General features: G+C 37.7%; 1 protein-coding gene across 3 annotated transcripts in view; it reads right to left on the bottom strand.

Annotated features, from left to right (window-relative positions):
- The window catches only part of BCO2 (beta-carotene oxygenase 2), a 52,450-nt gene that overhangs the window by 28,750 nt on the left and 8,350 nt on the right, over positions 1-15,350 (bottom strand). Inside the window, exons 2-3 of one of the 3 annotated variants that reach the window (XM_087433698.1) lie at positions 11,764-11,921; positions 2,740-2,944 (exon numbers count right to left, since the gene is read on the bottom strand). In XM_087433698.1, the coding sequence (XP_087289824.1) occupies positions 2,740-2,930 (191 nt within the window). In that variant the 5' untranslated portion in view covers positions 2,931-2,944; positions 11,764-11,921. Of the gene's footprint in view, positions 1-2,739; positions 2,945-5,891; positions 6,051-11,763; positions 11,922-15,350 lie in introns of those variants that run through there. The other 2 variants (XM_014785167.2, XM_014785169.2) reach the window with 2 other exon arrangements.

Here is a 15,350-nt window from a genome sequence, read left to right as displayed (position 1 = left end):
TTAGAATGGCTATTATCAAAAAGACAAGAAATAACAAGTGTTAGCAAGGTTGTGGAGAAAAGGGCACCCTTGTGCATTGTTGGTGGGAATGTAAATAGATGTAGCTACTATGGAAAACAGTATGGAGGTTCCTCAAAAAATTAGAAATAGAACTACCATATGATCCAGCAATTCCACTTCTAGGTATTTATCTGAAGAAAACAAAAACACTAACTCAAAAAGATATGTGCACCCCCCTGTTCATGGCAGCATTATTTACAATAGCCAAAATATGGAAACAACCTAAGTGTCCATCAACAGACGAATAGATAAGGAAAATGTGGTATATATATATAATGGAATACTATTAAGCCATAAAAAAGAAGGCAATCTTGCCATTTATGACAACATGGATGGATCTTGAGGGCATTATGCTAAGTGAAATAAGTCAGATAAAGACAAATACTGTATGATCTCACTTACATGTGGAATCTAAACAAAAAAAAAAAACAAGCTCATAGATACAGAGAACAGATTGGTGGCTGCCAAGAAGTGGGGGTTGGGGGGTGGAGGGTGGTGAAATGGGTGAAGGGGGTCAAAAGACACAAACTTCCAGTTATAAAATAAATAAGTCATGGGGTTACATGTACAGTATGGTGACTATGGTAAATAATACTGTATGGCATATTTGAAAGTTTCTAAGAGAGTAATCTTAAAAGTCCTCATCACAAGAAAAAAATTTTTTTTGTATGGTGATGAACGTTAACTAGACTTACTCTGGTGATCATTTTTCAACATATACAAATATGAACTATTACGTTATCCACCTGAAACTAATATTATACGTCAATTATACCTCAATTAAAAAGATTCTACATATGATTATAATTATTTAAAACAAATCTATAGAAATGGGGGGAAGACTAGCAGGAAATACACCAAAGTGCTAAGAGAGGACGTGGTACACACTTTTTCTCCCCTCTCTTCTATATTTCAAAAAGCTTTACACAGGTAAAAATTTTATAATGAAAAAAAAGCTTCTAGGGGGTCGGCCCAGTGGCACAAGCGGTTAAGTGTGCGTGCTCCGCTGTGGCGGCCCAGGGTTCACCGGTTCGGATCCCGGGAGCGCACTGATGCACCACTTGTCGAGCCATGCTGTGGTGGCGTCCCATATAAAGTGGAGGAAGATGGGCATGGATGTTAGCCCAGGGCCAGTCTTCCTCAGCAAAAAAGAGGATTGGCAGATGTTATCTCAGGGCCGCTCTTCCTCACACACACAAAAAAAACTTCTAATACTTAAAAATGTTTAAAGCAAAGGAGATTCCTTCCTGACCATAGGGTTTCTTCACATCACTTCATGTCCCTAGTAGACAGACAGAGAAATGATACACTAAAGAGTTACTGGTGTTTTTCAGGAACAAACTCACAGATACAAAGAAAAAACTGATGGTTGCCAGAGGGGGAGAGGATGAGGGGATGGGCAAAATAGGTGAAGGGAATTAAGTACAAACTTCCAGTCATAAAATAAATGTCACAGGATGTAACATACAGCATAAGGAATATAGTCAATAATACTGTAAATAACTTTGTATGGTGTCAGATGATAACTAGACATATCCTGGTGATCATTTCATAATGTATAAAAATATCGAATCACTATGTTGTATATCTAAAACTAGTATAATGTATATCAATTATACTTCAATAAAAATAAATAATGATAAAACATTGCTGTTAGGATTTATTCCAAAAAGAAAGTTGTAATATGAGACATGACACTGTGATCATAAGAAAAAAATTAACAAAAGAAATGAACAGAAAGAATAAAATATATTTAGGAATATCTAATTCCTAGGTGGAAATTAATTTATTAATTTCAGCCAATACTGGGTATCAAAAATTTTCATTGACTAGAAAAGGCCGAGTTCTCTTTAAACAGTCAGTAGTATGTTATTCTTCCTCAATTTTAGAATAACTGTGGAAATTCTCTAAAATTTTCCATGGCATTTAGTTTTAATAAATTTTTTTAAAAAGAGTCATTTTTTTTCATTGGTTTACATATATTTATTGAATGCTATATAAGTGCAGGGCACTGTCCTAGAAATTGGGGATACAGGGTGAACATGAAAAAGCCCCTGAACTCCCGGAACTTACATTCTAGTGGGCGAACACAGCTGGGAAATAAAAACAAAAAAATACTAGACACTGATAGTGCTGTGCAGAGAATTAAAATAGGTAATATAATAAATAATAGCATTTTTAGATTGAGAGATCAGGGAAGGCTCAAAGGACATGAGATCTGAATTGACACCTGAATGACAAGAATTAGACTTGGGAAGATAGACGAAAGAGACAACGTCAAGACTCAGAAAAATAAACGTGCCCAATTTGAGGAACTGAAAGAGCCACTGTATCTGCAGAGTACTCGGTAAGGGAGTGGTATGAGGTGAAGACATTGCCCCTTCCTTCAGGAACTTGTGGTGAAATAGAGCTCGGTAGTCATACAGACAGTTCCTGACTCTTCTCTTTTGGCATAAACCTTCTGAGGACTTCAAATTCATAATATTCTACAGAGCAGAAAATCAGGACTTTTAAAAAAGAATTGTCTCCATTTTTTTCTATAGATTACAGCTTCTTCATCTGTAATCAAAGGGAGTGCATGGCAATGTTAGCCTCAGAGAGGAAGCAGATACCAATGCATATTGCATAGAACCAGCCCATACTAAGAAATCCAAATTGCTCTCCAAAATCAAGGCTTACTTATCCTTCCCAAACTCAAATTTCCCGGGTCCAATTCGAAGTAGATAGCCATTGAGCCACTTAGGAAAATGTCCTCGAACTTGAGCAGAGATGATCTGTGGAGTCTCCTCCACCGTGGTTAGTAGTGGTGCAATACATGGAAGACCTTCCCGTCTACTGAAGATCGCTTTTTTCTTATAAGTATTTTCCATGTACTTCTTCAAAACTGTGAAGAGGAAATCAAAAGCACAAAAAACTTTACCAGTCTTCTATAAATATGCCTGTTTCTCCATAGACAATAATCTTATCTACTGGTAAGGAAAATGGAATCCTAACCCAAATACAGTCTCCAAATTCTTCTCTCTCCTTCCTCATTCTCAGACCACCAACTCTTTAGTTCTCCATTTTTGAACCACAACAATCCTTTTTGTATTCTTGCAATACAAATCTGCCTAAGAGTTAACTCAGGACTTTAATTACTACTATTATCATTTCTCATGGTTGAACAATGCTCGTCTTTTCACAAGACTGAATCTACATGCTGACTCCCGATGTGCTAACAGTAAAACTCATTTGTTATAATAAAAAATGACCACCATTCAATATTACCATAATTACATTGACCTCAGTACTTCAGAATGCGATCCCAAAGATACAGCAATTTATGAGAATTTAGTAGTAATAATTTTTTCTATTTTAATGGCATACATATGAATGTACATGGAATTTTCTAGGAGAAGGGTGTCATAAATTAAATTATGCAGTGATTCATGGTCTGAAATTACCTGAACTTCAAAAGTCACAAGAAAAAAAATCATATAAAATAAGGAGCTAAAAATTGTCCCTATTATTTCATATTTATTTAATGTTCACAAGGCAGTATTGCCTAACACAGAGGGGTCGTCAAATATACAATTAATTAAGTACTATAAAATACACTCCTTTATTTTATTTTATAAAACTTGACAGCAATATAGAAGTCTAAACTAGAAAAACAAATTAACACAGAGGGACACTATTCCTCTGAAGAAGTGAGATCTGCTTTCTTTTAGCAAAATATTTTACAATATTTTATCTATTATCCCATTCCTTTCAAATTTTTTCAAAAATTCAGTTTAGAGTACATGAGACCTTCTACTTTCCCACATGTAAGGTAGGGGCAGAAAAAATTTCCCTTCTTCCCTTCTAGATTCTTTGGCTGGTCTAATAACTAAATAGATATAAGACAAATTAACAGGAGAAAAACAAATTTAATTATGTACATACAGGAGCCCCATAAAGATATAAAGACTCAAAGGGCAGCTAGGTTGAGGCTTACATAACATCTTGAGCTAAAAAAGGGGTAGGGGTCTGGGGATACAAAGAGAAGAAAGGCCATTCGCAGGAAGGAGAGAGGAGATATTTGGAAAACAAAGGAGATATTTGGAAACAAAAAACTTTGTAGATAAAGTTTCTTAGGTAAAAAGGTATCTCTGGTAATTGCTCTCTTCCTGGTACAGGCCCCCTTTCCAATGTAAATTTAGGCAGTTGAGGGGGACGTAAAAGACCTTTCCCGAATCTGATGGGTTTTGATTGCCTTTAGTTCAAAATAATCCTTATGCTAAAGAGATATTTTGGGGTGGCAAAACCTGCTCCCCTTCAGTGCCGCCTTTGAAACTCAAGTAAGAAATTTCACAATCCAGAAGCTAAGTTGATAGGTTGCTCCATATCTCACTGAACCAGTCTCAGTCTTGAGAATAGGTCACTTCAGTTAAAACAGTTGTGTCTCATTTCAGGAGGTGGATAACGCAGATGGGCTCCCAAAGCTAGGCCTATACTGCATAAACAAGCAATCAGGTATTTAATAAGAGGCATTTCTATGGAAACAAAATAAAAACATGGTTAATGATAGGACCAGACTATAAACCTAATCTGAGTCCAGAGGGCAACCAGTTGAGAGAAGAGAAGATTTCTAGATGTAAGGGTTGAAGCATCTTTTGCAGTTTGAATATCTCTGATGATGCCACCAGGTGTTCAGGTAAACTTTCTGAGAAGCCCACACAGCAACAGGCTCAAGGGTCATCCATACATGAGCTGTTGCAGCAATTTCTCTGAAATTTATATCAAAGTTGTTCAGCTTCACTTTGCAGGGAGCCAGGAAAAGAGTTCTCAATGATTCCAAGTCAAAAAAAGTGGGAGAAAATTGGAAACGTTAGTTTGGATATTTCTAGCCAAATGTTTGAAGCAACTAGAAGAATTCAGGATCCAGTCCAGTTTACAGGTAAATAACAAAACCTCAAATACAATTAACAGAACTAGAATCTGATATCCACAAGAGCGTATTATAGTTTCTACTGAAACATAATTTTTCTCTCTGTGATCACTCCCATTTCTAACAAAGATAATTACAGTAAAACTAATTTTGTTTGCAAAATAAGTCTAGTCTTATTAAATTTGGCCTGGTTATTTACATAAGTGCAACAAGAATAGTGACTAATTATATAGACTCTCTTAAATCTGCTTTGCCGAAACTTTTCTTAAGAAATCTTAGATTAGATTTTTAAAAGCCTCTCAAGGCTAGGACGCCAAGCCAAAGACTTGCTGTCTGCCTGCAATACCTTTAGCTTTGGGTAAATTGCTCTCTTCTTGAGGTCCCCCAAAATATCCTGAGTTTCCTGCACCTGCCAGGAAGTGACCTTCCTTACTCACCTGGTTAGGCTGTGCAGGAACCTTGTAAGCAAGGTACCAGGCTGCTTTTTCCAAGGGGCGTTATTGGCTCATTACTTCCTTAAAGCTGTCTGGTCATACCTGGTACTATGCACATCTCTCTTGAACATGATATTCTGGTCAAAGCCTTGGTAATAGAACCAATGTTTCCAATTCTTTTGAACTTATGCAAATAAATATATTGTCATAAAGAATGTTCATTAAGTTTCCAAATTCTAGAGGGATCAGGTAGGGAGAAAAAGTAATTGTTTCATCTTTGATTACAAAGGTATAACTTTACCAAATTGCTGTAAGTCATAGCTAGCTTAAGAGAAAAGAGAAAAAAGTTTCCTTAAATCTAGAAAAACAAAACATTAAAGAATGAGCAATGTTTCAAACAAAAAGTCCTCATCAGTTTATTCAGTCCTATGTTATTAATTCTTGTTCTGCTTGAACCCAGTTTTTCCAATAGTTCTGGAGATTCTTACCCAGTTCAGTTTTATGATCTTAAAGTTGTCAGAAACCTGTGCTTGCCAGAGTCCTTTCCATGAATCTCCTTGGAAATGAAGCACTTTCACAGGAACACTTATGCAAAAGCATCAGAGTAAAACAATAACTATAAATGACAAAAGTCTTTAAAATGGTCATGTTTAAAGATCTGATGAGAGTTTATTATAATGCATGTGACAAGGAAATTTGCTTATTTCTGTGACACACACCATTTCAAGAGAATAACCAGAATTATGACTAATAACATTATACCAAGACATATCAGATTTCTAGGAATTTCATATAATTTTTAGAACACATATTAATAACATATTAATCCACACAAATAGGATCTAAAAGTTTAGCATTACTTCTTAATTGACAGTGCTTCCCACATAATTTAAAATATCAAATAAGCCTAATTAGTTTAACATCTCCCTCTCTCCCTTTTTTTTAATAAGGAGAGAGAACAAATCTTTTGAGGTGTTCCAGGGGCCCTCTGGAAAATCCCAAAGTTGGTTCCAGATCAAAGAGACTTTATTTAGAATTTGATTTGGGGAAGTTTGTCAAAATATCAAAAGGTTTGGACATTTGACTAAATAAGATCACAGATCATTATGAAATAATACTTAATTATCTATTTGACCAAAGTGACAATAAAAGCTTTCAAAGGCAAGTACAGAAGGTTACATAGTTGTGAGCAAAACTTAGCTCTTTTAATATTAAGAAGATTCAGTTTTCTTAAGTAATCAAGGACCTAACGATAAAGGTAACATGAAGTACAGGAAATTATTTTGATAAAACACAGAATTTTTGCTTTCTAGGCAGATTACTTAAAAGGTAAAGAAAAGCCTTTCACAATCTCTTATCAGGAACAGACCAATAGTCTAAGAAAACTTTGTCTTTTTAACAGATGTTAGAAAAATCAAGTTTTAGTTTTATATAAGGACACTACTGATTTTAAAGCTTAATTTTATAATCCTTATAATAAATTCATTGAATTTTAGCCAACTTGACCACACAAGGTAAGATTCTCTCTCTCTCTTTCTCTATTCCCAACTTTCTATTTAATTTGTCCTTTATTCCCTCCTTTCCCATTTTGAAATAACCAGTTTTACTTTGGGACAAATGTACTATCTTTTCCCTTAACAAAAATGCATCTTCATATTTCATACCTTTTCTTACCCCAAAACACATCCTACTTTCTTTGCATACAGAGTTGTTTCCCTTATTATTTCTAGTAGTTTTAATTACATATATCAATTCTTAGAATTATAGGGTTAGAATTCTTAATCCATAGAAAGTTTAATTTCTACTGAAATCTAAGAAGTAAGCAATTGTGAACTGTCTGTTACACCAGTATTCTTTAGATTGGCATGTTTATGAATACATTCAATAACTTCTAAAAACATATACCCTTTTTTAAATAGTACAGTCTTTCAATGTGGCACAAGACATATTTGCTAACAGACCCAAATTTATCTTTAATTTTTCTGCAACAGGAAGCCAAAGGTAGATAAATCTATGTTCTGTAATTAATGTTTCATTATTTTCTCTTATTTGGAAATGATCTAGATAGTCAATGAACTTCCATCACTTAACTTAGTAAAACTCTAAGGTTTTTAGTTACAAAAAAGATTTGGAGGGGCCGGCCCGGTGGCGCAAGCGGTTAAGTGCACACACGCCACTGCGGCAGCCCGGGGTTCGCCGCTGGTTCGGATCCCGGGCATGCACCAACGCACCACTTGGAAAGCCATGCTGTGGCAGTGTCCCATATAAAGTGGAGGAAGATGGGCATGGATGTTAGCCCAGGGCCAGTCTTCCTCAGCAAAAAAAAAAAAAAGAGGAGGATTGGCAGATGTTAGCACAGGGCTGATCTTCCCCACACACACACAAAAAAAAGATTTGGAGAAACTATTTAAGTAGACATACCATAAAATATAATTATTGTTGGGCCGGCCCCGTGGCTTGGCGGTTAAGTGCGCGCGCTCCGCTGCTGGCGGCCCAGGTTCGCATCCCGGGCGCGCACTGACGCACCGCTTCTCCGGCCATGCTGAGGCCGGGTCCCACATGCAGCAACTAGAGGGATGTGCAGCTATGACATACAACTATCTACTGGGGCTTTGGGGGGAAAAATAAATAAATAAAATCTTTAAAAAAAAAAAAAATATATATATATATATATATAAAATTATTGTTGAAAAGTTCACCTAAAAATTCTTATCTCATTTACATCAATCTAATTCACCTGGTGCTAGCAATTATGTTTGGGCTACCCACAAAAACTTCATGAGAAATTAGACAAAGTCAGCAATCATTCTAAGTCATTTTTTTCTTGCTGATGAATTTTATAATAGAGATAACATGAATTTATTTGACTAATAAACCCAGGTAGAATAAAAGTTGTATATCTACATTATATTCATTGTTGATAACTCTAAAGATATGTCTATTTTAATTAAACCAACAAACTTAAACTAGCTTTAACACCAAATATTTTTCCAGATCACCTGAAAAGCACTGGGGTTAGTTTCTGTTATATTTCTGACAATTTTAGGAATACTTAATTCACATAAGCACTTGTTCATTTTTAAGCCAATTAAATAGAGCTCTTTTACAAATTAATTTTAGCAATACTATCTGGAGATAGAAAAAAGTCATACAATACAGCACATGCATACAGACACAGACAGAGACCTTATAGATATTATTCTAAAATTTTAGCCGTGAGTCAAAGACAATAATAAAAAACTCACTAGTTTAGAAAAGAACAGTTGAATCCAAATTTTCTCTTGGCAACTGGAATAAGTTAAGTTTACCTGCTTAGATGGCTAAAGCTTTTTATTGATATTTGTGGAAAGGACATTTAAGATTTTTCATTAGCCCAATTTTCAAATAGTTTCTTTTTTCTCCCTTCTGATGAGAAACTTCTCCCTAAAATTTCATTTCATTTCAAAAAATGGCTCTTAGGTCCTAGAGTAGATGGGGGTAGAAAATCTACATCACAAAAGCACAGAGAAATTATCAAGTTTTCTCCAAGATGGAGTTTTGGGGGCATATTTGCCTATTATCAGAGGTCTACAGTAATTACTATTTAAATTTTTCCTTCCTTTTTTTTTAAGTGTAGGACAATTGTACTTACAATGTCCTGATTTTTTTAATAATGTCTCCAAATATCTGAAGGCAAATAGGAAAGGGCCCGAATGGACTTTGAGTTGCTCTCAGAGTTATGCTTTTTCTCTAAAGACTTAAGTTGCAAATCAAGAATTGTTCATTTTAACTCCTTTTTTCTCCTGCATTTCTGCAAGCTATCTTCAAAGAATTGGGTGGCTGCTTCCATTACAGTGTTTAGAGGTTGACTAGCCTACTAAACCATGCTATTTTGAATTTAACTTTTTATATCAGGGAGAAAATTTCCTACTAAGGTGGAAATTAAAAGACTTCTATATTCTGAAGCTTCAAGGTTTATTTAGTACAGTATGCCTTTGAAAACTCTGTATAAAGTGTTCAATAAAGGCTTTTGGATGCTCTCCTTCTTTCTGAGTACACAATTCAACTTAGACCAATTCACCTTAGGTGGCAAAGACCCTACTATTGCTCCTATCAGCCCCTGAATACCAGCCTTCAACTGAGCCATTTCCTGGTCATTTGTGGGAGGGCCTGGGAGAAATTCTGGCCATTGTTTCCTCTGTGAGGTGGTTTTTCCCCAGGGGCCCACCTGGCTTGTCTGATAACTATAGTATAATCATGGGTAGGAAGAACTCCCTTTAACAGCCAATCTAGGTCCCTGTGAGTGGGGTTGTGAATGGCTACTAATCTTTCTAATTCCTATCTAAATTTGGTAGGATCTTCTGAAAGTGGAAATAAAAGAGCTTTATAACTTAGATGATCTGCTGCTGTCCAGGGGACATTAATTCTTTGCAGTGGGGATCCAGGGGTCCTACATTCTCAAAGGACATTGCATGGGAAGGCCTGAAGCTGGCAGAGCCTGATTACAGAGCCCTGGAAAGTAGGAGGAATTATAAGGATGGCAAAGCAAGCCCTACCATCTGTCTTGGGGGCTTCTACTAAATTCACTTCCTGGCTTTTAACATTTACATGAGTAACCTGTATACCCCAGGTCTGGAGATCAGGCTGGAGTGCTCTCTGTAAATCTTGTAAAGAAAGGAAAGTCAAAACAGGCAGCTGGGTGTTTAAGGGATTTTCTGGGGAAGTTGGAGGAGTCTTGGGATCTAAGGGAATTTGCTGAGGTGACGGAGCTGGATTTTGAGGGCGGTTTGGATCAGAGGCCCAGAGATCCAAAAGATCTTGTAGAGGGTCAGGGACAGTGAGTTGGGGATAAAAGGGGTATATAAGAAGGTGGAGAAGGGGAATTTATTTTAGATGTGGACTTTAATTTTTGTTCTAAGTCTAATTTCTGTTCTTTCATCTTATTAAGGGAGTCCTTAAAGCTAGCTGTTATATTCCTTTGTATCTATTTTTAAACTTGATCTTTCCATAGGTACAAATAAGACAATTGTTTAGGATGAGAGCTCTCTAAAAAAAATTTTTTTTAACACAGCCAATTCAAAGGATCCAACATCTGGCCATTGACAAGTAGTCACATTAATCTCAAGAGCAACTTAAACCGATAGACCTTTTTATGGCTTAGCCATGGACGCAAGAGGCTTTCCAAAGGAGGGTGCAAAAGACGCAGCTCTGACAACATCCAGAAAGCTCACTCCTAGAGTTAGCCTGAGAAAGCAAAGACCTTTGTTGTCACAGGTGGTAATGTAAGTGCAGGCCCTCCAGGACCAGTTCAACTGACCCCATCTTATCAGAAGAATAATTAAGAGTTATTTTTCAGGAACTGAGATCCCTTGTCCAGTTCAGGCCAGTTGAGACCACCAGCCCATCAACTGGGCCTGTGCAAATGCTCAAAAAGTGACATTTTTGCCATTAAAGAGCTAAAAACTCCACAGCTAGAGATCACAGTAATGCCACCATTTTGTGAACATGCACGCTATGAATCGGCATGAAGCTTGACTATGCTTGTGCAGATCATCAATTACCTCTCTTCTCTTTACCTCCAATCATTTATCTCCACACTTCAGACTGCCCTGCCCTTCATCCCATAAATTGTGCCCCAAGCCCTGGATTTGGGAGACAGATCTGAGGGCACATGCCCCCTGTCTCCTTGCAGACGGATCTCACAAAATAAAGCTACATTTCTTTTCCCAAAAGCTGATGCCATAATAATTATTTATTTTATGCACATCAGGCAAGAGAGCCCCAATTTTGTGTGGTAACAGTAAGAATGGTGTAGTGCAAATGGTGTCTCGAGTTTCCCACAAGAAGGTGAGATGCCTGCAGTCACAGACCCACTAATCTGTGACACTGGGCAGGTACTACTGGAATGGGACTTTTCCAACACTAACAAACAATGAAGGTTGAGATGACAACGGCCCCTTGTGGACCAGGACCCCTTATGACAAACTCCCCTGAGAGCTGGCATAGTCAGACAAAAAGAATGCTGCTTATTGGATCCACAGCCTATTTAGCTGTCCACCAGAAGCATGCTGGTGAATCCTCCAGTTGACAGAGAGCAGAGAGAATATTCTCACTGTTCACAAAGCCAAGCTCTTAGTACACAGAACAAGATGACAGAGACAAAAGAAAACAATGAGCATCTCTGGGAGGAAAGGGATCAATAGAAAACAAAAGTACTCATAACAAATTTTTACCAAGGTCTCTATACCCAAGAAACTAGTTAATACAAATATTTTCTCACGCTAATCTAAATTTAGAAAAAGAAAAGGACTCTCACCACTCTCAATTCAATCAGACCCTGCAGTCAGAGATCTGGGAGACTGACATGATAAGAATCCTTACCTTCTGCTGGCTTTTGTCAGAGGTCCCAGGATCTCTCAGCTACAGTAGCCTTGGAAACGGGCAGTGTCCAGCCAGTGAAGCTCCCTTTGTAGTTGTCAACTATAGGAGTGGAACATTTTTCCCTTCTTCTCTTCTAGGTTCTTTGGCTGGTCTAATAACTAAATAGATACAAGACAGATTAACAGGAGAAAAACAAATTTAATTACATACATATGGGAGCCCCATAAAGATATGAAGACTCAAAGGGCAGCCAGGTAATTGAGATTATACAACATCTTGAGCTAAGAAAAGGAGTAGGGATCTGGGGAAGAAAGGTCATTCACAGGAAGGCAGAGGAGATGTTTGGAAAACAAAGGTGGTTCTGTTATGCAGATAAGTTTCTTAAGATAAAAAGGTGTCTCTGGTAATAGCTCTCTTCCTGGTACAGGCCCCTTTTCCAATGTAAATTTAGGCAGTTGAGGGGGAGGTAAAAGAGCTTTCCTGAATCTGCTGGGTTTTGATTGCCTTTAGCTCACAATAATCCTTATGCTAAAGCGACATTGTGGGGTGGCAAAACCTGCTCCCCTTCAGTAACAATTCAAGTCAAAACTAACTACTTCCTGATTTCCCAAATAAAATTCACTTTCACTCTGAATGCCCTTCCCACTAATCTATCCCTAAGGAAATTCTACATACTGTTCAAAGTCCATCTCAAATGCTACTTCCTTTAAGAGGCAGCATATTGCAATATTTAAGAGTGTGGGCCAAGGCTCTGCCTGCCTCCAGAATGCTTAGGTTCAAATCTTGGCCTGCCATTTTCCAAATAAATTAGCCTTGAGCAAGACAATTAACCTCTCTATGCTCTGTTTCCTTTGTCTAAGATGGTGATAATAATAACTCTTACTGCTCCTAAGGCTGTAAATAATAAATGAATTAGGTTATGAAAAGTTCTTACAACATAGTAAATACTCAAAAAATGATAGCTATTATTATTTACACAGCCTTTAATGATCAACCCAACAAGATGTAATACCTTTTTTCTTTGAATTATTTATTCATTTAGCAAAGCGGCAGGCACTGCTGAGGGATAAAATGTGTTAGAACCGTGATGTAAAGGAACTCACTGCCTGGTAAACAGAGATACAAACATATCATTTATACTGTAATCACTGTTTCATTTGAGCATTGTTTCTGAAGGTATGGTCTGAGGACTACTTGGTATTATTGGTGCATTTTAGAAATAACACCAGTATGTGTTATTTCTAAAATGCAGATTCATGGACACTACTCTGGACCTACTAGATCAGAATCTCTGGGTAGGGCAAACAGGTATTCTTAGGCATACTGAAATTTGAGAACTACAATATTAGAGGTATAAAGAGGATGCTTTGAAAACTGAGAGGAGAAAATCCGTGGATATCTTACTACTTTTATTAATATGCGTATTTATCTTACTCTCCTCTTAGATTAAAATAAATTCCCTGAGGTAAGGTATTTTATTCCTCTTACTTAAGTAGAATTAAATTGAATAAACTGATTGGTCACTTGTCTGAGTAGAGATTCATGAACTTAAAACATTTTACATTTTAGAAAATATTTACATGTCTATATGTTCTGTAGGCAATAGCACACTATTGGCAGTTTATTATGTACTCTTCAAATTTTCCGTAATACTTGATATTGTGGTCAACACCTCCTTAAACCCTTTTTTATTCTTGGCTTCCAAGACATTGCATTTTTCTAACTTTCCTGCTCCCTCTTTGTTTCCTTTATGCCAGTTTCACTCTCTATTAGCTTGGGTAAGTTATTAATCACTCTGAGCCTCAGGTTTTTCAAGAATAAAATGGGAATAATGTGGATAAAAGGAAGATAATACTTCCCATTCATGTCTATCGTCACAACTAAATATAATAATAGGAGATAATTTCCAAATGTTAACTCTCTTTATTAGCTCCTCTTGCCCTTGTCACCTCAGGAATGTGTTCCTAAGGTCTGACCTTGGCCCTCTTCTCTTTAATCTTAGCACTCTCCTTTGGTAATCTTATCTAGTCCCTTAATTTCACCAATTAATTCTTGCCAATGACTCCCCACATGTCAAAAGAGAATTTTTCATTTTCTCCCTTCCAAATTAATTTTCCCACCTGCTAAATCACCTAGTTTCAAAATCTCTCTTGGCCTTGAATTCATCTTCTTCATTGTCCCCTCACATTCCCTAAGTGGTTAAGTTCTGCCGACTATACCCACAGAGGGCCAGGAAGAGGACACTAAGGGGACAATATAGGGTAGCCAGCATAAATTACTAGGGCTCAGAAGTTTGCAAGGGTGTCTGGGGGCAAACCCTTTGTAGGGATTTTTACCAGTCCACCCCTCCTGGGCAGTGCCCCAAATTTTTCCTCTGGCCCAAACCTGTCCTCATCAACATTGATGCTTCAACTTCTCTTGCCTATGAGTCACGTCCTTTCTATTGTCCTAATATAGGCCCTCACAACCTCTTAGATGGATATTATCACTGCCTCTTAATTTGAAGGAAAAACTAGATAAGGAAGCTACCTTCTATGCCAGAGCTTCCTAATCAGTGGACCTCTCGATCCCCTTAGCTGTTGGGATGGCCAGAGGCCCCAAGCCAATTTCATCCAGCTCTAAGCAGCTCATCCAGGCTCCAGATCCCATCTAATTTACTCCAGTGTGAGGTAAAAATATTATCATTTTCTATGTGTGCTATGATGTGAAAAAAGTTAGGAAGCACTGCTACTAAACTGAACTTCCTAAGTACAGATCTGATGGTACCATATACTCCTACATGAAACCTTCACAAATGACTCCTCATTGTCTACCAAGAAAAGTCTAAACTGATTGGGTAGGCACTGATGAAGGCACTGTACAGTCTCGCACCAACCTACGTGCCCAGTTCTGCCTCTCACTATTACCTTCCACTCCAGTCAAACTCAACCATTCCCCATTCTCTTCTCCTCACTGATGCCAGCCCTGATATCAGTTCCCCTATGTTGAACCCAGCATATATGGGGTTAAAACCAAAAAACACTCATTCTCCCTTTTGCTTCTTCTCTAAGATACATTCACATGTACATATTGGTTGTTTTACCTTTGTATCCCTGAATTCCACAAGGCAAATGGAAATAAATTGTTAGAAGCCCAGGTGGCTTCTCACTGAAGTTATGGCTAATCACCAGTTCTTGAGGTTTGCTATAGGGAAACTGATATCTAGAAATTATCAAGAAGCTGAAGCTCCCCAACTCCTGGTTCCTGGCACCAAACCTACCATTCATCATGGAGACAGACATACAGGGGACACCTGCAGCTTCCCTTATCTCAGCCAAATGCAGGCTGATGCATTTGAACTGAACTGCAAAGCCACGGCTGCCCCTCCCCTATCTAAAACCTTGTAAACTTTGTAACTGTTAATTGGTGGCAGTTTCCTTCCTCTCACCAGGGCCCAATTTCGGGTGGCACGGGAGGACTGATCAATGGGGCCCTAAACCTCCTGCTGTAGATAGAGATAACAGCTGGCCCAGCACCAGGGGTCTGGGACCCCCTGCAATACTTCCCCAACAAATGGTTAGAGAGTACCTTCTTTCCCACAGATTTTC

The sequence above is a fragment of the Ceratotherium simum genome, chromosome 7 (assembly GCF_057802395.1).
Source record: "Ceratotherium simum simum isolate JZ-2026a chromosome 7, ASM5780239v1, whole genome shotgun sequence".
Classification (NCBI taxonomy): Eukaryota; Metazoa; Chordata; class Mammalia; order Perissodactyla; family Rhinocerotidae; genus Ceratotherium; species Ceratotherium simum.
This window is presented reverse-complemented; position numbering and strand designations above follow the sequence as displayed.